Source organism: Apteryx mantelli, chromosome 13 (assembly GCF_036417845.1).
Source record: "Apteryx mantelli isolate bAptMan1 chromosome 13, bAptMan1.hap1, whole genome shotgun sequence".
NCBI lineage: Eukaryota > Metazoa > Chordata > Aves > Apterygiformes > Apterygidae > Apteryx > Apteryx mantelli.
This window is the reverse complement of record NC_089990.1, coordinates 19405247-19430831: the sequence shown is the minus strand read 5'-3', so window position 1 is coordinate 19430831 and position 25585 is coordinate 19405247. Positions and strand designations below refer to the sequence as shown.

At 43.8% G+C, this 25585-nt stretch overlaps 1 protein-coding gene across 1 annotated transcript; it reads right to left on the bottom strand.

Annotated features, from left to right (window-relative positions):
• Positions 1-1096: 1096 nt before the first annotated feature.
• SH2D1A (SH2 domain containing 1A) lies at positions 1097-14577 on the bottom strand. Its single transcript, XM_067304091.1, has 4 exons — positions 14415-14577; positions 2606-2669; positions 1500-1635; positions 1097-1200 (listed from the first exon to the last, which is right to left on the bottom strand). Exons 1-4 carry the CDS (start codon positions 14549-14551, stop codon positions 1160-1162), a joined length of 378 nt encoding a protein of 125 aa, XP_067160192.1. The 5' UTR covers positions 14552-14577; the 3' UTR covers positions 1097-1159.
• Positions 14578-25585: the final 11008 nt, after the last annotated feature.

Below are 25585 nucleotides of genomic sequence, written 5' to 3'. Positions count from 1 at the left end.
GAGCCATTGCACCATAAATGAAAGCCAACCTTAATCTAGAGGAAAACAGGGCAATGAACAAAAATTTTCACAAGTCACAACAGTACTGTCCACCTGTCGCTTTATCGTGGGGATGGTTATTCCCAGCGCTGGTTTACAGGTATACAGGTAATGTTTTTGTACACACACACACACACACACACACGGCTCCGGGAGCCCAACGGTGAGCTGGAGGCAGGGTTTTGACGGGTGCGTGGGGCTCTCTCGCGTGTCTCCCATGCGCAGCCACACACGCAGCCGTGCCGGCACCCCGGTGACCCGCTGTGGGCAGCAAAGCGCGGAGATGTGACCTCCTGGCGCTAGAGGGGGGGGCAGCAGCAGCAGCAGACCAAAACACACAGCTAGGTAAAGAAAAGCAGAGCAAACAGCATGCAAAAATAATTTATTTTTTTAAATCATATATGGGGGAGGGTTTTGACATACAGGGAATATCTAAAAAACAACATTCCCTGCTTCGCTGGGTGTTCCCAGGCACTCCGCATGTTGCTCAGGCTTTCGCTTGCCTGTGCAAACGCTGAGCCGTCGCCCCGCAGGCTGCACCGGCCGGCTCTGCTGCGCGGCGCGGCGCGGCACGGCGAGAGAGCCCGGGGTGGCAGGGCATCGGCAGCCTGTGGTGCCGCCCCGGCACAGCTTTAGCAGGGTACGCACCCACCACCGTGTGGACAGCCCACCCAAGCAGGGACACCTTCCTGTAAGCAACTTCTCCGAGGATGCAAAAGGGGCCTGGCCCAGTTCTACAGGAATTTCAACCAGAACCGTCTGCACAGAAGAGGCTAAAGCCAAGTCACGTAAAAACTAGGAACTAGTCTTGAAGTAGATAACATTTGTACTTGGGAGTACAAAGAGGAAAAAAAAAGAAAAAGACATTACACTGTTTAGTAGCTGACATTTTTTTTATCATCTTCTCTCTTAAAAAAAAAAAAGCAAACCTAAATTCAGAGCATTTTGACACTTAAAACTTGTAATGTTTTATCTAGAAATTCTATTACAGACACATTTCTGCAAATGTTACAGGAAAACTCATGGAGTTGTATTAACTATGGTATAAATCGTTCTGTTCTAGAGCACGGGCTAGAGGCGAGGCCGGGAAGCACGTGTGCGCCATGCCTGGGGGACGTCTTCATGAGGGCTGCAGGTAAAAGTCATGGCCTTCCTTTCTCCCTAAGGAAACAATCACACAGATGTGAAAGGAGGACCTCGGCGAGAAGGGCACGAGCACGCCTGCTCTCCAAGGGTGGCGGCGGCGGGGCGGGCAGGGAGCCGCGCCAGGCTCCCGCTCGGGAAGGCGCCGGCAAAGCGACGCTCTCCTCGCGGCGGCAGTGGCGGCAGCGCTCAGGCGGCATCGCGGCACCCTGCGTTGGGTCACCCGGTAGCAAAGTTACAGGACGCTTCGGCAGCGCCGCCGTCCCGGGCCGCGTGGGTGGGAGCCGGGCGCCGCGGCCCCCGCGCGCCGCACGTACCTGCGGGGGGCTTGGCCCGGCCCTCGGCGACGACGGGGTGCCGCAGGGGCGTCACGATGCCCTGGTCGGGCTTCTGGAAGGCCGTGAGCAGGTTGTGCACCTTCCGGAAGAGCCGCCTGTGCACGCCGGGCGCCGTCTGCAAAGCCGCAAGGCCGGGCGTCACCGCGGGGCAGACGCCGCCCGCCGCCCTCGCGCCGCCCCCGGCCCGAGCAGCGAGCAGCGAGCCGGCCCGGCCTCTGCGCCGCTCCCAGGGACGGCGCGGAGAGCGATTGTTTTTTTTAACTCTGCAGTAACGATGTGAACCACTTTTACTCCCAGATCTGAATAACACCAGAAATCAGTCTTGTCTTCCAGAACGCTGCAAATTCTTCTCTTATAATAATGGCCAAAGAATTAAGCCCGTTTAGCAATTATTTACTGTTTGTAAATCAGTGCTCGTTAATGTGCAAACCGAAAGCTAATTATGAATTAATATGCCGACTGCATCCAAACAAAGAACAAGACCTTCACAAAAGAAATAAAGGTTAACATTCAGACTCCTGCAACCTGCATCATGGTCTATATTGCAAATAGTGCTGTGCCACACCTGAATTACCAGGTGCTTATCAGACAGGTGAAGGCACACTTTGTATCAAGTTTTGGTTATCCTATATAGACATATGTATGCATGTTTTTGTATCCTATATATATTTTACACCAAAGATGAATTCATCTGGAGAGAAATAAAGTTTAAAATGTTGACTGTTGTATGTTGAATTTCTTCAAACATTCTGGCATCAATAACATGTATGATTGATAGAAGCGAACTGAATACTGATGGTGCTTGTCAAACTATAAAAGCACGGTATTTTTGCCATTTAAAATGATGCAAAATAATGCACTATTGCATTATGCAAGAGCTGAAACATAACAAGGAATGAATTTATGAGCCCAAGACTGTCAGAACTGGCACCAAGACATCTTAGTGATGGGCTCGCTCGAGATCAATTACCTTCAATGAAAATAGGACTATGCAGAAACATGAATAGTTTGAATATACTTCATCAAATCAATACCAACATGAGCAGGACGCAGGGATTTTCAGAAGGAAAAGGAGAAGCACCCACCTCAGCACTCCAGGACCCCGATTCTGTCTTGGACACTCTGTAGGTATAAACGTACCCTTGATGCCTGTGAAAAAGTCAACAGGTATTATTTATTAGTCATTTATTCTGACAGGTTTCACATGCAGTACACTCTGGTATGGGGCAGTACGCTCTGGTATGCGGGAGACTAACCTTTTCTTAATAAATTCATCCATACGGGCTCTAGTTAGATGTAAAACTGAGACCCAGCTCAGAAGCGTTCAACCCTCTTTTTTTTGGATGAGAGGGATTGCTCTTACCTAGATCTAGTTTAGAGATACTCAGTTATTCCAGGTTAAATGACATTGTTGTGCTTCCTGTCTCAGCATTTTTAGTTTTACTTTTTCAGTGACCTGTTTTTACTGACACATACCAGACATAATTTCTCTGGAAAAAGAAAATGTGTATTATTGTCAGACAACATCGCTCCTATGTGATTTATTTAAATGCAGATGTTCCCAGAAGCAATACCATGAGTGTAATTTATTCGGCAAGCTAGAACCACAAAATCCAGATAAATTACTTTTTGCCTTGCCAGTACATTCCCAATTCTCAAACACTGATAGAGGAGCCCTTGGACCTTATGAGAGTGTGAAATCTTCCTTCTTTTTAAATCTATTTAGAGTTCTTTGAGAATAAGAAGCCATGTGCTAACAGCACAAGACATGCTGATGTCTGGAGTCAGTCCTGCGTCTCCTAAGAACCCAAGACAGTGAATGATTTACATGGTAAAAACGTTACACCAATATCCAAAGATAGATACAACTTAAAAGCAGGGACAATTGATAACAGTTCCATGGGCACAACATTAGTTTAGATGGTATCAGACAAGAAAAAGTGTATTTTATGCTTCATAGATTACATGACTGCACAGCAGGATTTTAGGGACCATGCACTATTTCAGCACCAATTCTTATTCTTATGAAAGCAGAAAAATACTATATCTCTTTCCAACTATGCACAGTGTTACAGTAGTGACTACAAAATAGCAGAAACCATCAATGACACAGATATCATATGACTGCAATTACTTACGCTCCAAGTCATGGCTCCTGGACAAATTCTTATTAAAAAGTCATTATAGCAACCTCTGCAAAGGGGTTTCTGACATAATTTAGCCAAGGAGGAAGTTGTCACACTGCTATAACACCAAAAAGTGGGATGCAGACTCCCAGTTCTGGTTTGCAAACTTTTTCCCCAGCAGACTCCCACTGCGATTGAACGCAGAGGCGTTAAGACGCAAAGCACGTTCCCTCCTGTCCAACCTGCTGGGGACACGAATGGTCGCTGCATCAGCCACAAAACTGCCTTGCTGCTCGTGTAGGGGAATACATGTCTGACAGTAATCCCAGCTTCCCACCACAGCTTCATCCACCTCCTCTTTTTAAGCAAAGGAACATTTTCCCAGAGTCACAGCTCCCCAGCTGGTGCCAGATGGACACGAGAAGCAGCCGGGTGGCCTGGTCGTGCCGTTCACAGACAATCTGTGGGGTTGGTGGAGGGGACCAGCACTGCTGTCCCCCATGTCCCACCCTCGGACAGTCGCGGTGGTTGACAACACAGCTCAAGCTCAGTTGTTTAAAGTACATCCATAGGTAGGCCACCAGATGTGTTCGTGTTCAGAGGAGTCAGTGCCTCCCATTACAGCCCTTAGACCATCTTGCAGTACCACATCTTAAGACTGCCACGAGCTGTGCCTGTATTCTCAGCTTCTCTGGAGTAGCTGATGTTCACGTTATCTTTCTAGAAATCACAAGGGGCTTTCCTGCCACCTATTATATGCAAGATGTCAGTCAATGTACAGGTACTGAAATTAGGATTTTTTTAGGCCATGGAGTAAAGGGAAATACCAAACCCGTTCTTGCATTCTGTCCCCTCTCATTGAAACGGGTATTTGACCATCTTCCTGATGATTTTTCTTTTCAAACCTCAAAACCAACAGAATTGGCTTGTAAAAATCTAAAACTCATTCTCTTCCCTCCTGTTTTTACTAATACACTGTGAAGATCACCAGTGCTTGTGCTTAGCTGTCCCGAAGCATTCCAAGTGCTTCAATCACTTTAAAATATGATTTTTCCACAAATAGCTCAGTTGCCTGGAAAACTACCATCTGTTGTTTGTCTTTTTCTCTTCCTAAGAGACTGCATGACTTGAAGTGGTTGAGGGGTTCAGGTGCTCAAAGGTCTGATGGCTTTTAGCACACTGCCAGAAGAGTCTACTAGGCTGGACAAGCTGAAAAATAAAAAGTCCAGACAAAGTAATATTCAGGGCCAAAGCAGGATGAGGTATAAGATAGACACCTACCTAACATAAAAAAAAAATTCCAACTGTAAAATAACTCAGCCAAACTTGGGGAAAGCACAAATGATAATACAGATAAAATCTGTGAGAGAAAAAGGAACAAGAATTTGGGAACGTGGACGCTTTGAGCATGATGTGGAGCATGAGAGGAACATGACATCATTCCTGTCACAGCCTTGCCAGTGACAAGTGAGAGCTTCAATTCACTTGGCAAATCTGCATTTTTTTTCCCAGAGGAGGAAAGACTGCAAGGCATGAAGGGGGTTTACCTTGCTTAAGCTGAAAAATGCAATGTTCTCCTCTGTTGTTGGCTCTGAAGCCGTCAGTAAACAAAGCCCTTACATGCAAAGGGAGATGACACAGGAGCACTATAGATGCTTCTTCCAAGGAAACGGACCAAGGAATAAGGATGTGTTTTGTTAAGAATGTGAACAACTAGGTCTTCCCATCAAAACACTTTCCGTCAGGATCTCTGTTTCCACAAAATGAAGGCTTTTCTGATAATTACTCTCATAACAAATATGATCTTATCAAAACTTTCTGTTAAACAGCAGGAACTTACCTCATTACCACTTCAAAGTGCTTTCTACCTTGAGTGTGTGAGTGACATGATTTTGATGAACCAAATTCTCTTTACTGTTACATGGCACAGTCTCCCATGAGAAAAATCTTATGATTTAAGCTACCCAACATAAATTGAGATCAGTGGGCTGAAGGAGGAACAAGATGTTTTTCTTTAAACAAAAATCAGAAGAAAAAATTAAAAATTGAGACTGTGTAGGACACTTACCTTCCAACTAGCAAAAGACATAACACCAGGTGAAAGCAAGGAGAGAAGTGCACTTACTGGCCCTCATGGCACGCCTCAGGAGATGAGAAATTCCCCAGTCACCATCAGGGGGACAGCTCAGTTTTCTACAGGTTACTCAGTTCGTGGCAGAAAAAGGCTCATTTACCAGATGGCCCCATGTGTGGTGGCAGCAAACCAAGCTGCTGAAGCCAGTGAACCAAGCACCACGTGGCCTGGCACAGCTGTACCCCTGGGTCTGGTGGCCGCTCTCCCTCCACCACGGCTCATGCATCAAGGCCATTGCCCATATAGAGCCAGGACCTGACCTCCTCCCCCGGCAAGGGAAAACCAAGGAGAAGGACACACAGCAGGTCAATGAGAGGAGGACTTCAGGCGGACTCTTAGTGACATTTGCTTGTCATGGTTTCTTTGAGGAGGACCTCACGCCCAGGCAAAGACCTGACGAAAGGCAACCCTGCCCTTTTGTCTGGCCTCGGGACTGCTACAAGCCTGATTCACTATCGCAGAGGTCCCGTTTTGTGCCAGTGAGACTCAAGTAATCAGACATAATCCTGAACTAGCAGCTTGATGAACTGAGCCCCTGCAGGTTCTCGATCAAAGGTGAAAGATGCTGGTGCATCTTGCAAATGCTGGTGAGGTGAAGTAGAAAATAACTCTTGCTAAAAAGACAGCATTGGGCAGCACTTAAAAAAGAGTAGTTTAGCCCCCACTGATGATTTTTATCTCATCTCACATATTTCAGATTTTTTTTTCATCTCCATAAAGCACAAAGGATGTGTTATACCAACTGGGAACAACACTATCACTGTCTCTGTTGCAATACCAAAATTAGGAAAACTTTTTGTCAAATGAAAATCTAGGAAAAGTTCTTATGACGGGAAACAGTCCAATTTGTATTACAGTGTTTTTTTTTCTTTATAGATAGATAATTCCTCCCAAAGCGCTACAAAGGCATCTTTCACAGATGACATACCGAGACAGCATCTGTCTACCTGTCCTTTCCACTCCTGCTTTTCAACTGTGATCAGACTTGCTAAAGCTGTATTTTCTTTAACAGGTGAATAATTACAATCTTCTGCACCACTGAAATAGCTAGAGGATATTAGCCGCATGCTGCAGCTTAAAATTAACCATGACATTTTGGCTGCATGGTACATTTTAGAATCATTTCCAAATGTTTTGCAACTCAGTTGGGAAATTTTATTAAACTAATTTGTATTCATTTCTGAGTCCAAAATGGAATATAAAGGGATAAAGACAGAGAGATGGGGGAAAAGCAATGTCAGCAATAAATGACATCAATTTCCTTCTCTTTACATCTCTCTCTTTTCTGATGTCTTTGCGCTATAATAATCAACTCTTCTTACCTGGTGTATTTGCATCCTGACCTCACCTTGGGATTTCAACTAGACGATATGGCTTAAGAATGAGCTGGCTGTGCAACCTGTGAATAATGGTCCTGAGCACTAGGAGGGGCCCATACTTGGTGCCTTTCAGGCTTTTGCTCATGGGTGTCACCTCAACCTAATTTGGGGTGGAGGATGGACAAGCAAAATGAGGGTGTTTGTTAGGAAAAACAATGTATTTTCCATATTAAAAAAAAAAAAAAGTCTTCCAAATGTTGCTTGGGGAAATTGGGGGGGGGGGGGGGTTATGCAATTTTTAAAGCAAGACTGAAAATTTCCTCGAAGGAAGGTATGTCTCCTGGGGTCTCCAGGACCATGCAGTAGTGGCTGTCGAGGCTGGTTAGCAGTCGTCAGCTCCACTCTGCTGGGCTGGCCACATCTGGGATGCACAGCTAAAGCAGCGCCGTGACTTCACACCTAGAGATGTCGCCTGGCTTGGATCAGGGGGGACAAAAACTGGAACATGATTGAGACTGGGGCTCTCGGAGAGGAAGATTGGGCCTGGGCTGCGATGATGCTGGCGTGGAAGGAAAGCAAAGGGGCTCTGCAACCGTGTGAGCCAGGCAAGGAAACAGGGAGCACGGCCGGCGCCAGGGCCACCAGCACGGACCATGGCACAGCAGCAAAAGGTGAGGCCAACCTGCACAGGGCGGTGTCTGTGAGAAAAAGGCAGTCTTTAGCAGGAGCCCACAGACCACTGAGTTAAAGGCCCATTAGCTAACACCCACGCAAAAGGGGGCGAATTAAGGCTTCAGGAGCCACCTGTAACTTCATCATGTCCTAAATTGTGTGTTGGTTTTCTGCTTCATTTTCTTTCTTTCTTTTTTAATTGTTATGCTTCTGCCTGGTTTATTTATCATGGAAAGGTCAAAAAGTCTTGTTAGTTAATGTAGGAGAAAATCCGATTTAAGCTTACAGCTCTTCCCTCTGTCCTGGAATTTGCATTTTCTGGTTGACAAGCAGCCTGGTTCCCAGCTCACTTAGGTCTCAGGCATACAATCAAGGTACAGCAGCTTAACAATTACCACCCATCAGCTGACCCAGGCTGAAGAAACAGCACTCACATCGAGATGACGTGCAAGCTATATTTTCCATGTCAGCAAGAGTGAATAAAATAGTTTAAAATGGTGTTTACAAGATCTGGAAAGCCCAGCAGTTACTGCTGCTTGCCTTGCAGTAGCTCTCTATATACCCCCACTGGAATTTAAACTTCTGTTGCTGATTTCCTTACAGACACTTTTTTGTGGCAAAAATTTACCTTGAGCATAAAACCGTAACTAGCATTAGCTCACCATAATACAATGGCATTATAAAGCAAATGCGTTGTCTTGGCGTTCTGTCCTGTAACTAATGGAAGTCTAAAACAGCATGTCAAATCTCGTGAAACACCTCTGAATTCACACACAGTTTGCTGTGGAAGATTGTCAGCACCTTCGTCGCTTGGCCCCTCCTAACTATGAGTAGCAGAGCTGCTGACTGACCTACTGAGCAAATCCGTAGCCTTCGCAAGGCAGCTTATGTCTGGCTGGTACAAGGTGAAGCCAGCTATAAGTGATGTCCCAAATAGGAATTTCTTCAAATTTGGAAATAAAATGAGAATTGATCCAAGTCTGAGCCAATAAACAGAAGAAACTCACTTTACGGCGAGTCAGCAGCCAAATTTCACATACTATTATGCCCTGCAGAAATTTCCTTTCCTCACAAAGGGAAAAACTCACAAAATAAGGTGACATTTCTTTCATTTTAGGCCAAACTGACTTGAACAGCAATAGATAAAACACTGTCAATATCACTATAAATGTTACTGTTTCATATTTCTATGAAATAATAATAATAATTTAGGAATAATTCAGGAATAGGAGTCATTTGGTGCAGCTGCGTATTAGATTTCTTGTTTTTCTCAGAGAAAGGTAGGCATGGCTCTGACCATAAAATTCCTGCACCTGAAATCATTGCTCAAAATAAATCCTCAAAACTCAAGCCTGCAAAATGAGGATAGAGCTAATCTAGGTTCTGCTATCCAGCTATTTTACCCATTCTTTCTAGGTTTGCACAGTGATTACCCACTGTTCAGATCATCTATCTTTCTAAGATCTTTCTAAGAAAATCCACTGGAATAGCTGAAAGCCACTAAAAAAGGTATTCTCAGCAAAGGCAAAGCTCACTCTGATTAGCAGGGAGCTGAAAGGAGCAAGGAGCTCACCTCAGTAAATTTAGCACTGTGCTGTAAAAGTTTTTCATAGCAGAAAATAGTGTGTGATATTTGCAATGGCAACCTTGAATTGAGAAGCTCCTCCTCAGAGAGAGGCTTTTGTTCCAAATTACATTTTAAATGCTGATGATTATTATGTGCAGTGTTATAATAAATGCAATTATTCTGCCATTTCAATCAGAAATATTACATGGAAAACAAAAGATACGCTAAGCTGAAGCTGACTCGTGATGGTGTATTACACCTTCACGCTGCACAGCTGATACATCTGCTGCATTAGAAAGTTTCAGCACGTTGCCTGAACTTGTGCGCTGTGGTCATGGTGACAGAAAACATAGCACGTGTAAAATCTGATCGGACTGCAGCCTATCCCTGTTACCATTATTGTTGCTTCAGGAGCTCTAAACAGTTTTCTATTCCAGTTTTTGATTATTCTCCACAAATTGAATGCAGCCCAGTACATGAATGGCTGATTTCAAACAAATAACCTGAACATATGATTTGACAAGTATGTCATGTTTACCTGAACACTCACTCAGAAATGTTTAAAGGTCTGAAACAACTACTAACATTTCAAGTATATGAATTTTAAGACCCAAACTACAAATGTTTTATCTTTGCCAATTCAAGCATGAGCTGCTTGTTTCTGCATGCCCACTCATATATCTGTAGAGGAAAGTGATGCTTTTGGCACTCTCAGCCATTTTAGTCATGCATTTCTTCAGGCACAGTTTAAGAGGCTGCTTCCCAAACTAGCCAACGTTATTGTGTCCTGTGTCCCATGTTGACTTCATTAGAAGCAATGTGCACAGAGGATTTCTGAGAGTGCTAAAAATGTCAAGCAGGGTATTGAGTGAAGAGGAAAACATACCAGTAAAGAAAGCTCCCTGGAACAATCAGGTTCTGATATTAAAACCCTGGAGTACTGCATATAGTGTCTAACATGTTTACAGGTCGGACTTAGATATTTTTTAAAGCATAAACATTTCTTCTAGCCTAGTTTTCAAGAACAGCAAAAATCTTCTTGCTTTTCAGTGCAACCATAAAAATTTCCAGGAAATCATTGTGCTCTTCTGTTAACATGTTCAAAATGTGATGAACAACAGCCTTACAGTATATATTATCAGTTTAATAATGCTATTCATACAATGAAGATCTTGGGAGCATTTGATTTTAGGAACCTTGGAAAAGTTTGCAGGCAGCACCTCCATTTACAAGAGCCCCATGGGACCCCGCTGCAAATCAAAACCATTCCATTCTTCCATGCCTGGTTTTATTGTGGTCTTAAAATATTAATGAAAGTGGGTTCTTTGTGCTTTGCCACAGCCACACCAAAAAACACGGTCTCTTTGAAGGCTTGCATGCATGCAGGGTGCACACTGTGGCAGTAGAAAGCAGCATTCAATAAAAATAAGGCAGTACTTAGGAGAAACAAAGAAGAGAGGAAGCCGAGTTTTCTAGATAAGTGCTCAAACAACAGGGGCCTGCCTGCCACCATTACCCATCGCTATAGCTCAGGTTTTATGCTACTACCTGTCTTTTTTATGCTTGCCCTGTAAAATCAGTGTCAATCGTAAGGGCTTCACGAAGTCTTTGACTCTTCTCCCTTTTAAAGGTCAGGGCTCCACTTTTTAATTGGAAGAAGAAAAGGCAATTGAGCCTGGCCATAAACATCGCTGCCTTTATTACGTGCCTGAGGAGGTTCAAAGGCTGCCAAAATATGTCAGGGTTTTTTGGGGGGTACCCAGGGGAGGGGAGGGGGTGACATCAACTTATGAAATCTCTTGGAAAAATGAGACATTGCTTGAGCCCGAGCACGGCAGCAGCTGCCGCAGGACTTACTGCTTGCTGCAGCCTGAGCTGGGAGAGCCGGGCTCACATGCCCATGAGCTCACACTGATCACTGTGACAGCCTCCAAATATTCATTTAATGACTTTTTGAACAAATGTTTCTTTTCTTTTGATCAAAAACATGACATTTTATTTTGACAACTCTCTTCTCCTCCCCTGGAAAAAAACTAAGAAGCATTGGGTCTGGGGAGCTGGGGGATTTGGGGTTTGTTTTGTGTTACTTCTTTCTCTGCTGTAATTCCAGGGAAGTGCAGGGAGATGGAGAAGACACAGACTGAAAATGTTTTGATTTTGGAAAATGGAATGTTTTGCTCTTTTTCTTTCACATGACATTTTCATTTCCATTAGAAATTTTCACCTGAAAGATGTATATTTTTTTGTTTAGCTCTGATATTTGTTATGACTTATCTAATGGCTTACAAGCTTTGTTTCACAAGCGTCAAAGATTACTTGAGGGTGACTACACTTCTGGAAAATACATGTTTTGTCTAATCTTAATATGTCTAGGTATTCCTAGAGTGATCTTCAGCACAGATTATGGACAGAGATATAAATTTCTGAATAACTTTGTCATTCCTAATCATTTTAATTATTTACTTATGAGGAAGTATAAAACAACTGAGAAATACTTTCTTTTATTTTCTTTTTCAAAAACAGCGAATGCAACAACTGCATGTTTCCCTCTTGTTTTTTACCAAAGCTCTCGTGCACATACATGCTTGTCACCTGGGTCACCCTGTGCCTGTTCTTCTGATTAGAATTTGGGGGGTTGGGTCCGTTGGTTTATTTTGCCAAATCCAGGCTTTGCATTCTCCATTGAATACATCTCTAATGCCTTCCCGACTTGCTCCTCCAGTTTCTCTACAAAAGTGTTCTGCTTTAGTAAACTTTTGCCCGTTAAAGCACTTCTCTAGTTTATGGCACACATTTCTCTAAACTGTCATTGCTATCTTCGGTGTGAGACCATTTCCTGGTATCTTTATGATAACTGTCTTCAAAGTTATTGTGTGATACGTTGTTTACTGTATCATCTATTTCTTACACAATGTTCTGAATTGAAGTATCCAGAAGTATTGGAAACAAGGCTTAACACTGGCATTTTTCAGCCAGCTATGTTGGATCATAGTTGTGCTAACATTTTTCATTTAATTTCTTAGCTGGATTTATCCAAGATGCTATTGAACATTTCCCTCATACATTAGGGATTATAAAACATTTTTGAGAACCTATATTCTATAAGAAGCCTGAATAATATGTAGCTGGAATATTTTTTTACCTCTACCCCTTTGCTCATCGTGTGTATCTCTGAGTACAGAGCTATAACATGAAGGTCCTATAATTTCCAGAAACAGTTAGGTAGGATTCTGTTCCTTATTGAATTCTTTTTTCTTTTTCTCCAAAGCTTGGAAAGGCCCATAGTTAACAAACCTTTCTGTTCTTCCTATTTTCATTTTATATATCTTATTTCACTCAAGAAATTTCATCCTAAGAACATAAATTGCCATTAATATAGCAAAAAAATCCCAACTGATTGCATGCAGATGAAAGTCTTTGTTATATACTTACATCCTGATTTAGACTAATGATGGACTTTTATTTTAGGCTTCTCTGTTTTATGCAGTATTGTAACATTCTGCTTGACCCTTTTTCTAATTCCTTAGTGTTTCGTCTGCACTGAATGACTTCTGAGTGTTAAGGAGATATATCACCATTTCCTCTGATATTTATTTAAAAAGGATTCTGCTTTTATTGCCTGTCTCCTCACTGGAATCATAACACTCCTTACCTCTTTCTACAGCTATTCCATTTTCCTTTATCTCAGGATGCTTCATATTTCCCATTTTTCAGCTTGCTAGTAAAGGCTGAGGTAAAGTATTTGTTAGAAGTGGTATTCAGCTTCTGATTTCATGGGAGAAGAAAGAATACATCTTCTGCCATGAAGACCTTTCCCTAAAAGAAGGGGTGGTATTTGTGGATCGCCTATAACCTTCTCACGTGTCTCCATTAACTGGGTTGCATCACAGGAATAATAATGCTCACTCAGGGTTTAATTACAGGTTGCTTGAAATGTATTCAACACCTTTGGGGAAAACTTGACCTATGACTTTTTCTTAACTATTTTTCTGCTTGGTACCTCTAAGTGCTGTCTTTGCTATCTGTTAGTAAATTTCTTGCTGGTACGAAAACAGTTTTCTCTCGTATTTCTTCCCCCAATTTTCAGTTTTTAACTGAAGTAAGAAGCAATCTATTTAGCCTTGATAGATACATCTTTGTCCTTTCAGTACAACTGTACTGCATCGTGCAGTGCTGACTCTCAGGACTTTTCATTCTTCAGCTTTTGCCAAAAGTAGGGTAATTAAAATGCCTCATTAAAATAAGGTCCTATGACTTTACAGTCCCACAGCTGTTGGAGAAACCTCTCTACCCTCTTTCTGACAGACCATCCAATCGAATCTTTCCTCTTTTACCCCAGTTGATGAAACATTACCGCTTAGTTCATTACCCACCACTGTTTCATGTACTTTGGCAGCAGTTTACACTACGTTTGATCACCCGGGGAATGCACAGCCTGACAGACAGCGCCCAGAAGTGAAGGCAAGCCTTCGCCCTGGGTGGTGATGACTTGCGCTGCCATTTCCGACTACCTCCCCAAAACAGGAGGAGTTGGGGATATTGATAAATATGCTGACAGGCAGGTTGGAGAAGCAGAAGACGATTGTCGAAAAGCAAGAGGATGAGAAGCAACACACGCCGTCCTCAAGCCAAGCCGCCTGGCTCGTCTCCACTATAGCCTCCTTGGCCCTTCCTCCACGCTCCCAAACTTGCCTTCTCTCTCTGGTTCATGCCCGTTAGAAGTGTGGGCTCTGCAAGGCAAAACCTCTTCTGCTTAGTTCTGCAAAGGACCCCACACCCCTCACGTGTTCCTCCACCTTATGTCAATGCGAGGGAGCTAAATTCTCACGTGTCTTTGCAAACAGCAATATTAAGGCGTTTTCCTTCACGGCTATGTGGGAACGCCACATACTGTGAACGCACTGGTGGAAACGAGCACCCCTGCAGACACCAGCTGGTGGCCTGCTGGATGGTCTCCATGCGACCAGTCCTTCAGCCACCGGCTCGACGTGTGACAGAGACAACCTGATCTCGCCGGGATGCGGCGAGGAGGCGACAGCAGCGACGCAGGGGAGATGCCCGGCTCGCTATACTCACAGCACGCAGAGGCAGTACACGCCCGGGATGCTCTCGCTGTCCCTCAGCAGGTAGCTGCCGTCCACCCCCGATGCCAGCAGCAGCTTCTCGCCGGCCTCCCGCGTGATGTTGCCGTGGTACACTGGCAGCGACTCCATGGCGGCCCAGCCCCTGGAGGCCCTGTCCCAACGTGGTGGATGCGGCGATGCTCACGGCGCGCGGTGCTGCCTCCAACTGCTCCTCAGCTGCTGGCTCCTGTCAGCATCTGTGACTCAATGGTAGATGTAAACAGGATGTGTTCACACCTCGAGTGCCTTTTGGGGCTGGTGGGGAGGCATAGCGCTGAGGAAAGAGTGAGGAACGAACATGACTTTTTTTTTTCTCTTTTGTCAGGCTGTGACGTGCTCACGATCTTACACCAAGGTGCCATTTCAAACACTGCCCTCGCTCGCGCAACCCAAGGCTCGACGGAGACACGCGGTGACAAAGCGCGCAAAGGCCGTGAGTCCACAGTGAAAATAGATGGGACCGGTGGCCCTTCCCCAGCTGTCCAGCGAGCACGCAGTCTGGTCTGGGTTTCGGAGCGCCAACATCGCAGCACCACCGGCTAGCGTCTGCAGTGAGACATGTGTCTCTTCTGGGCCTAAAGCAAACGCTGGAGCCCAGAAGGGTGGAACGGGCCCACAGTAGGCGCCTGCGGGGCGCCGCGGCACGAGTGCGGCCACAGCCGCCGGCCCCAGCGGGCGCCCAAAGGTGCCATGGGGTGCTTGGGAAGCAAGGACACTTTTTTAACCTGTTCTCTCTCAAATCTTTATTACCACATGCAAAACCCCCCATTCTGGCTAGTGTGCCTGGCCTTGCGTGGCCCCTGGCCCTGAGCCAGAGCAGCAGGGGACTGGCAAGCTCAAAACATCTCACCGGCCCGCAGCCCCCTGCAGACAGCCTGGCAGAGGTGCGGGAAGCCGCGGAAACAAGCCGGCGACGATTTCCCCAGCCCTGCGCCCGCCCCTGCCTCGGGCTGGTGGCGCAGAGCAGGCACCGCGGGCTGCTCCTGCGGCTGCTCCGAAGGAAACCCAGCCCCGGTGCGGGAACGGCGCCGTTCGGTGCTGTGCACACGCTCTTAATGTCAGAGACACTGATCACTTCTGCTCGGAGGCAGGTGATGCTTTATTCCCAGCGCTCTGGCACACTAACCGCGGGGTGCTCAGGGCTGTATACTTTATGGACCCCGTCTGACATTTCAAAATGTTTTTCCTTCAGCTTTTCGAAACAGCCTGCAGCTCAGTGCGGGCTCCCCGGCAGACGGAGGCAGCAGCCTCCTCGCAGCCGGGAGGCCCCGCACATCCTTCCTGGCCCCATCGCGAGCAGCTGCTCTAGCGCGATGCGCCAGTCGGTAGCAGGAATCCAGAGACATGGCAGAAAAAGACGTTTCTCACCACTCCTGTGGTCACACACGTTTCCTTGGCGCGCTTGTAATTTGAAACCTCTGATACACGCCTGCTTGCAAATGGCTCTGTTTGCAAACAGGCTGAAAATTTACTTTTTCCCCTTAGATCTTTCCACTCATGGAAAAACTGAGCCTGCTTGCTGAAGCCGAACGGCACCACATGGCAGCACCAAGGCTGCAGAGCTCCTCCGTCCCACCAGGCTCTGCAGGCTGCAATGAGCTCGAGACTGAACTCATCCCAGGAGTACCCCCCCCCAAACTCACCCGGCAAGCCATGTTGTCACGTCTTATGTATTTACTCAAAACTCTGCAAACTGAGTGTAAAAGTGGTAGAATACACTAAAATACAGCATTAAGTGCAGGTCATGTTTATGACTGATTAAACATCATTTCAAAGTGAGTTTGTTAGCAAGGTAGGGCAAAACAAAATCATCTTACCCAGTTGTTCACAGAATGCTGTGTCCTGGTTGAAAAAATAGGTCTATTGCGACACAAATCTTAGGAACAAAGAATAAAAAACAAGGGAATAAAATCAAACCAAAAATAAGGGTTTTTTTTTTAAGGTTTCCATCAATCAAAATATTTTCTCTTGATCCTTTCAAAGTGTGTATCTTTCAAATCGGACCTTAAAAATAGCTTTTCCTTACAAATATTTCTTTCAAACTCCATGTAACTGTTTGTTTTGGGGGTGGGCATTTGCTGTCCAGAATGTCACCGGGTAGCTCAGATGTAGAGCAGCGCACGCCGGTCACTAATGGCAAAGCTGCAGCTTTCCCAGAGGCTCTGGGAGCCTCTTCCCCGCAGCGACACTCAGACTAGGGACTGCCTCCTGCTTGGGACCACCGGGGCTGAGAAGGCTGAGCAAAATCTCAGCTTAAAAGGGACTGAAAACTTCAACTGCTCTGTTTATGGCTGTTCAGGCTTGTTACATAGATTTTCATTACCCCATTCAGGTGAACCTGGGGACTCAGCTTTCCTGATTATTTTTTAAAATCAGTTGTTAAAGTATTTGCACAACAAAGTAGAGCTGCTGCCTACTGCAAATGGGATTAATGTGAATGGTGACAAGGTATAAGCAAAGCACCATTCCCTCATAAAGCTGCTGCATATTTTTTTCTCCTTTTTCAAACTATGTGTACTCGATGGGATTTCATCTAACTTTCCCATTTCTCAGCCTATTTTCAATATTAATCATTGATTTCTGAAGTATGTGTGTTGTTAGCTGGAAAGGAAAGCAACCAGAATCATCCAATGTTGCAGATGTCATTTTCCCACTCATTGATTTCAACCAAGGCATTTGTAGAAAATTATAAAACTTTTGACTATGAGAAGCTCTCTTAATTGTGGAGTCACAGTATTACCTGACTGATCTGCATACTTCCAGCAGTTTGATGAAGAAGCATCTATTACTGAAAAAGAAAGGGCTGTAAACACTGAACCTTGCTTACGCTAGGTAGAGAACCCACAAAACTCCCACCAACAAGCCCCAAAGCCAAGGCTTCCATACAAATCCCTTAATGCCACACTGATTAGGGGATATGCAGCTTTTAAGAAGTAATTGAAATGTTGAGCTATGTGACAAATGACACTAGGTAAGCGCCAAGGCATAGAGCACAATACAAACTGCTCCAAAACCAATGACATTGGTGCTGCCTGGGCTAAGAGAGATAGTGTGACACTGCTGTTGCTATTCTGCACCGTACCACTGAGCCTGGAGAAACCCCCCCTTGTGTCAAACAAGTTGTCTTCACTGCAACTTTGCACAGCTGAAACCCAGTCAGACTCATACTAACTGCTCCATTTTTTTATCCACTTATTTTGAAACAAAATGCAACAGAATTATTGCTTGTAATCCTATTTCACGATGCTGCACTCACTCGGGCTGAGAATGCAAACTGCGAAATACAGCAGAAGGCTCTGGAGAGTAGGAGAAACAACTGAGAATCAAGCATCGAAGGGGTGCTGCTCCTGTCAGGACTTAGCCTCCATTGCCTTCTAGTGGAAATGGGTGACTTCTTTAAGCATCCCAAGGCCGGCTCTGTAGGATGCTGGACAGTCCCTTCTCTTGCTTGGTTTGGAGAGCATTCAGCATATTCGTGCATGCCACAGCTTTGGCCTCAGCTAAATCAGTCAAGTTAGCAGTCCCTGCAGTATGCTATGAAAAATTTATCTAAAAAATACATGAAGGAAAGGAAGCACTTTAAAGTGCTCTGAAATATTTGGCCATGAAAAACAGGCTTAGAAAGATAGGCCTGCATAGACCTCTTGGGTCATCAAGTCTAGTTCCCTGCTATCATCTTAGCCAAACGCATCATATAATCCCTTTCAGCAACTCATTATACTCTGTCTTAAAAGTAGCTCAGGGTTTGTTGTTGTCGTTGTTCCCATTGCTCTCATTGGAAAGCAATTGCAGAACATCACTGTTCTGTTGTTTGGAAACATGCTTCCAATTTCCAACCTAAAGTTATTCATGGCCAATTTATACTCATTTGTTCTCATGCCAGTGTTGTCCTTTAGTTTAAATAGATGTTTTCTGTTCCTGAAGCTTAGGCCCATGAGTTATTTATAGAGCCCTCCCTCAACCTTCATTTTCCCAAACTCCTCTCATAGTTAGGGCTCTCCCTTCTCATGGTCAATCTAATAGTCTTTCTCTGTAGCTTCTCAAAAGTGAAACGAATAATTTGTGACTAGTGTGCAATATCCTGGCTAAACTCCACAAAGTGCCTCATACACCATTACTGGTACTTTGTTACTCTGGTGCAAATGCCTTGCTTTGTATGTTCTATGTCCCCTTCTTAGTCATTTCTTACCTATAAGCATCCAGGTATAGTAGAATCCTGGTTAACGAGCCCGAGGGGAACTGGTACTCAAATCCTTATGAATTTCAGCCAGTTTATCTTATTCTGGTCCTCAAGGTCACTCGCTTCTTCCTAATGAGAATTTTATTTGCCTCTTTATTGACAGTATCTCCCTCCTCTATGCCATTGGTAAATTCCATTAACATATAACTATTTTTTTATGCCATCATCATTAATAAAAAAACATTAAGCAGTATCAGGCCACAGACTGATGCCTGAGAAACTCTACCTTCCCTTCTGCTTATCTTCTCCTATTGCTCACTTTCTTATCCACTTTTCAATTTTTGTACTAATCTTGCATTTTAGCTAATAATTTCCCATTTGGCACTATACCAAATGCTGCACTTAAGTTTAGATAATTAGTTCTAAGCACATTCTTTGACTATAAAAAAAATCAGTTATGATGATATTCCAGACACAGGAATTTGCAATGTGCCTGAGAAGTGGAGGTAGGGGAGACAAGAAGAAATCACCTTAAATTTTTTGAACACCTGCAAAGATTTGAGCTGATTTTCATTTTCAACTGAACTGCTTCATTCATCCCTAATGATGACATTTTCATACATTGTTGGATTTTATAACAATTCTAGATATTACAACACTAATGCAAGAGCATCATTAAAATTCTCAAATATTGTTATTTGACTGAAAATAAGAACGACCTTCAGGACCTTTATGAAATTAATGCCACTGCAGAACTGTTATAGGAAAGCCTTGTATAAAGAGCTATAAAGCAAGATAAAACTAAAATACCTGAATTGGTAGTTTTGCTGATGCAGTGGTATTATCTTAAATGCCATCGCTGTAGAGGTACTGAAAAAGCAGCTTCAAAATCACCAGCTATTGCAACGATTCTGAAAAAAAAAAAAAAAAAAACTGGCAAAAAGACAAATTAAAACACAACTAACTTTAAAAATGATTTTCCTTATTTCATATCACTTTCATTTTTAGTGTAATCTAACAAAATATCCAAAACAACTGTAGTATCTTGGACTTGCTGTACTTGCTGTCCGCATAAGAAAGTAATACTGAGATTCAGTAAAACATTGGTTACTCTATATAGGACCTGTGGAGTCATTATTATCATGTTTGTTTTGCTTTTTGAGCTGAAGTGAAAGAGATTGAAGAAAGCAGACTGCAATTAGCAAATACCTAATTATCTGTAAGATTCTGAGCATCAGTACAGAATGAGAATCCAAAGAAGCTTTGGCTTTAGGATCACATATTAGAATATATTGCTACAGCCATCATGTTAAGCCAGGATCTGCTACATATGTTGTTTGGAGGAAAAAAGGAAGGAAAATTAGAAGATGGTTATAATAAATAAAATTTGGATCCAGATGTGGATTCCAAACTTTCTCTACACTCCAGGATACACGTATTTTTCAGATCTCATTGATCTGACCTTAGAGAAAGGACAGTCTGGAAGACTAGATTGTCACAGAACTGCCTAAATGTTTGGGTAATTGAGAGGGAGATTATAGATCCAGGCTTTTGCCCTCTTCAAATTAAATACAAGTCCCAGGTGAAATCTCCTTAATTCAGAATATTAATTCCTCAAATGTCACATTAACTTCTGTTGGCCTATTTGCTATTTGGCCAGTAATTAGTGGTGTACCCCAGAGGTCAGTTCTGGGTCCAACACTGTTTAACATCTTCATTGGTGACCTGGATGAAGGAACAGAGTGCACTCTTAGCAAGTTTGCTGACGATACAAAACTGAGAGGAGTGGCTGATGCCCCAGAAGGCTGTGCTGCCATTCAGAGAGACCTGGACAGGCTGGAGAGGTGGGCAGAGAGGAGCCCCATGGAGTTCCATAAAGGGGAGTGCAGAGTCCTGCACCTGGGGAGGAATAACCCCCTGCACCAGTACAGGCTGGGGGCTGACCTGCTGGAGAGCAGCTCTGCAGTGCAGGACCTGTGAGTGCTGGTGGACAATAAGTTAACCATGAGCCGGCAATGTGCCCTTGTGGCCAAGAAGGCCAATGGTATCCTGGGCTGCATTAGACAGAACATTGCCAGCAGAAAAAGGGAGGTGATCCTCCCCCTCTACTTGGCCCTGGTGAGGCCGCACCTGGAGTACTGTGTCCAGTTCTGGGCTCCCCAGTTCCACATAGACATGGGCACACTGGAGCAAGTCCAGCAAAGGGCCACAAAGGTGATTAAGGGATAGGAGTGTATCTCATACAAGGAGAGGCTGAGAGAGCTGATACTGTCTAGCCTGGAGGAGAGAAGACTGAGGGGGGATCTTATCAATGTGTATAAATATCTGAAGGGAGGATGTAAAGAAGATGCAGCCAGACTCTTCTCAGCAGCCTGCTCTAGGTGACCCTGCTTGAGGATTGGTGACTCTGTGATACTGTGAGCATTTCCGTCCAGTGCTCAGAACTTTGAAAACTAATCATTCTCATCACCTGGAAAGTGGGTGTTTTAAGCCCTTGAGAGGTATCAATTCTGAGGGATGACTAAGGATATGGAAAGGTTATGGACCTTTATGAATGAAACCATGCTCTTTACTCATCAACATTTGTCTTCTGAGCACAGGTAAATACACACATACCATAAATGATGACATTTCACTGAACTTTAACAATATTATTTCCTCTGCGTGGCCTCACTAATTACCTGTGCAGTTGTTTTGAATGTTTTGTGAGAGAGATAACACTAAAATTGAAAGCTACATAATACAATGAAAATCATATTAAAAGTTATCTGTGTCTTAATGCGGTTTCTTTTACCGGTTAATATTTTGCACTTTTTCTTTCTCCAGAAGCATTGCAAGAGCTGGCTATTTTGCAGGTGCATGTGCATTACGTAAGCAGAGATGCCATTTGCGATAATGTCAGCATCAGCAAAACTAGTCATAGAAGCTTGCACCTTTCCATTTTCTGCTATTACCCTTTCAACAACCCTTTCCTGTAAAAATTGTCAGTGCACTGATTGTCATGAGCATTAGGCACCCAACCGCTTTGGGAACCAGAACCTCAGTGTCTCTAGATTTAACTTATTCAGCTTCAAAGTAGACGGAGCTAAATCGTATAAAGACAGTCTCAGGGTGGAGTAGATGTCCACACGGGAGCTTTTCTTGGATGTGCTAATGTATGAGCAAGTCTGGAATGTAAGTTTCAAAAACTAGGTTTTCACACATACACACTAGTTAAAATTGATTTGCTGATGTCCTATCCTAGTTCCTAATGGATATTTATCTGAATTACAGCAGCACCATGTAATCTGGCATAAATAAGGGTCTTTGTTCTGGAGGGGAGGAAAGTTTATCAATTCTGAACCATATGCAATTGTGTGTCTAATCTCTGCCTGCAATTATTTCAAATGTACATCCAGATGATAGCATTTGTATTCATTCTGAGATTCACTGAGTTTGAGGCCAGAAGGGATCATTATACCATCTGGCCTGACCTCCTGGATATCACAGCCCATTACATTTCCCCAATTACCTCTGTACTGAGGCCTGTAACATGTGTTTGACTAAAGCATAACTATTTTTGACTAAAGCTTATGTCCCAGAAAGGCATCTAGTCTTGATTTGAAGCCATCAAGAGGAGAGAATCCACTACTTTGTGGGTACTTTGTTCCAATGGCTAATCGCACTCACTATTAAAAATGTAGGTCATGTTTGCAATTTGGATTTGTCTGGCTCCAGATTCCATCCACTGGCTCTCATTATACTTTTTAGAGTTAAGTTAAAAACCCTTTGGCACCCATTATTTTTCCCCTGTGTAAATGTTTACTCTCTGGAGTCAAGTCACCTTTCAAATTTTTTTCTTTTTTGGTTGCTTTTTTCTAATAGCCTTCACTGAAGTCTTAAGATTCACATGGTGAAGTGTTTTCCCCTACCCTTCTTGTCTGTGTATTCTGTTTTGCCCGGTGTCTTTCAGCAGTGCCCAACCGCTACTCATGATGCTAATGGCACATGCAAGATACTAGGGGTCTCTGCTGCACTGGAAGCACATACTAAATTGTTCTGCTGTTATAAACCTCTTATCTATAACAAAGTCGCTCCTTTCCAGTACACAACTCACCACCTGTAGGGTGAGAGAAACTGCACCATGCCAAAATTTCATAAAAATGGAATTCAGTATTTAGCATTTGATTCCAATGTTTATTGTATAATCCAGATTTATTTTATGACTGTACTCACCTCATCACCCTATACAGTTCTACCAATTTCTGTTCACTCTCAAACTGCTTCACCTGGAACCAAACATTGTTTATGGCAAAATAAAAATGTGACTGTGTGCACATTCCTGTTTCCAGCCTGTGTTTCTAATATTTTGAAATTCCAGCCACAATTTATTTGTAACAGCACACAGGGAAAACACAGTTGGATTTTTTTTCTCTTAAGTTTTTAGGTTTGGTATGGTTTATTGACCACGTTTAAACTAAATGTTAGAGCAAATAGTTCAGTACAGCCCTGCATTTATTCCCTCTTTGCACTAAGGAGAGATTTTTCATTTCATAAATCATTCAAAATCTATTGTGGTGATGCTACATTGGTATCAGCACAGAGAAATACACATACACACACACACACACACACACACACACACACCCTCTTCTAATATTTTGTATAGAGAGCATATTGGTAGTGGATTTCTCTGCATGCTTATATCACAAACATGACAGCAAAACAGACGCAATTTGCTCTTCGAAATTTTTACCTGAGTATATTGGGCACAGATTGCTTTTCTGGCTTACATCACAGACTTCAGCAACAAGAGAAATTACATTCCTGTCTTAAAAAAAAAAAACAGTGAAATAAATGAAACTGAAGATGTGTGTGTATACATACACACATATATACGTGGTGCTCATGTATTTTAAAATACCCATATGTATTCACTTTTTTTCTTGACAGTTCCTGCAAAATGCCTTGGTTATGCTTTTTCCTTTCCCACCGATGAAAGACTGCAGTGGAGTTACTTTACTTCAGCCCGAGAAAGAAAACTTCATATTGGACTCGACAATGCCAGGCTGTACTGTCATATCATAAGCTACATTAATAGTAAAATGACAAGTAGGTCTTATCCTGTTCTGACTGAAATCAATAGTAGAACCATCCTGCTTGTAGCGAGAGCAAGAGCAGGTGAAACTTCTCTCAGCAGAAAACAGGAAGCATGTGTTTTTGGAGAACAGCAATCTTTAGGCAAGGACTACCAAGCATCTGACTTCTGGGTTAGACCCTTCCCACATTGCACCAAGCAATAGCACAGATTAGCAGAGCCCTGCATATTCGGCAGCTCCAGGCAACACAGTGAAAGTCTGTGGGTGGACTAAACCCACGTGTCCTTTTCATTTCACCATTGATTGCAGGCTAAATTAAATACAGAAAAGAGCAAATGAAATGGAGCTGGCCAAGACAGCAATATTTACATGCCAAGAGAGGCTCTTATTCCTTGTATCACTGTCACGGTTCTGTGCATTTAAGGCAGTTCTCTGTGGCACATATGGGTTTTTTCAAAGGTTAGAAGCTAAGCAGATGAAGACTGCAGGTTGTGCAGAGGATCCACATAACTCTAGGTCACTGATTTCAGTCAGTACCAGATGGGTATCCTGTGAGAGCCAGTATTCTCACGCATGCGCTTGGAGAGAAATGGTTCCCTCTTGGCTGGCATTCTTTGGCAGCCCTGTTGGTTGGGAAGCCTTGTCCCAAGCATGGCTTCACCCTTCATGTCAGGGTCAATGCGAGCAATCGGGACAAGATGAGGAAAACTGCACCACTATGATTCATGCTATTCTATTTTAAGATAAATAAAAATGCCTCAGACACCAAAACTCAAAGTCTGCAAGGCTGAAAAGAAAGCTTTTGCCTTTGCCACCCTTTCCATGGATCTCCTGGCCCATGGGTCCCACTCAAGGTAAGCTGGCAATACACAGGTGTGAGAGCAGGAAAAAGATCAGCACCTCAAAGACATCGAAGGGAAAATATAACTTGGGGATTAAATTTGCTACTTGACTTGGCATAACATACCCCTGAAAGGTTGCTAGCAGGTTTCAGGGAGGTCAATCCCAAGTCCCTACCAAGGTGAAGAGCCCCAGCAAGGCTGGCTGGTATGTGGGACTGGCTCCTAAAAACAAGCTATCAAATACCTCACGCTTGAGTCTTGTTTCATTAGTATGGAGTCATTGTGGTTCCCATGTGGATGGTGTCCCAGGACCATTTGGTGGTGTTTGAGGGACGGCCTTATCCCAAGCTCCTCTCCTGGTTTAGGTCCAGGCCAATCCCCTGCTCCAAGGAGTCTGATACTCCACAGACAACAATCACTCCTTTTTCTGAGGGAACTGCCCTCTAAAATATAACTGAATTCTCTAACATCTAACTGGGCAAGGAAAATGCAAATGAAAAAATGAGACACTGGATCACCAAGATACATTCTTTGCCCCATGCTTATCACAAATCTCCTCATAGCAAGGATGTTAGCCATGTCTGAACTATTTGCACTCAGGCTTTCCCACCTGGAGTTTAAAAAATGTAAACATTGAGCCATTAAGATTTAATTGCTTTTTATATTCTCTATGGAAGTTTTTACTATGAACTATTCATAAGCCTGCTCAGGGCTGGCCAAAACACACATTAGGGCCCTGCGTACAGAGGCATCATTTCAGGAACATTTTGAGGTGTCACATTACGTTGCCTGGTCCAAAAAGGAGACCACAGCCTGCACGCTCCACCGACCCCCTGCACGCAGCGGCCCTGGGGCTCGCACCCCGAACAGAGCAGCAGCCGCACGCCGAGGCCTGCGAGGAAATGGCAGACTGTCCACACAGACCGTGGCAGACAGCACTTTGCACCTGAGCTGCACGTCTGTCCTTTGCTGCTGAATGTAGGTGTTTGGCTTCAATTTCCTGCTCTTGTCTGACTTCTAAAAC

What these genes read in the sequence shown, in the direction of transcription:
- SH2D1A (XM_067304091.1), bottom strand. Translation starts at nt 14,551, where the DNA reads ATGGAGTCGCTGCCAGTGTACCACGGCAACATCACGCGGGAGGCCGGC. An exon ending in GTGTACTGCCTCTGCGTGCT is followed by an intron (nt 2,670 to 14,414) that starts GTGAGTATAGCG and finishes ACTTTTTCACAG; the next exon opens with GCATCAAGGGTACGTTTATA. An exon ending in CGGGGTCCTGGAGTGCTGAG is followed by an intron (nt 1,636 to 2,605) that starts GTGGGTGCTTCT and finishes GCGGCTTTGCAG; the next exon opens with ACGGCGCCCGGCGTGCACAG.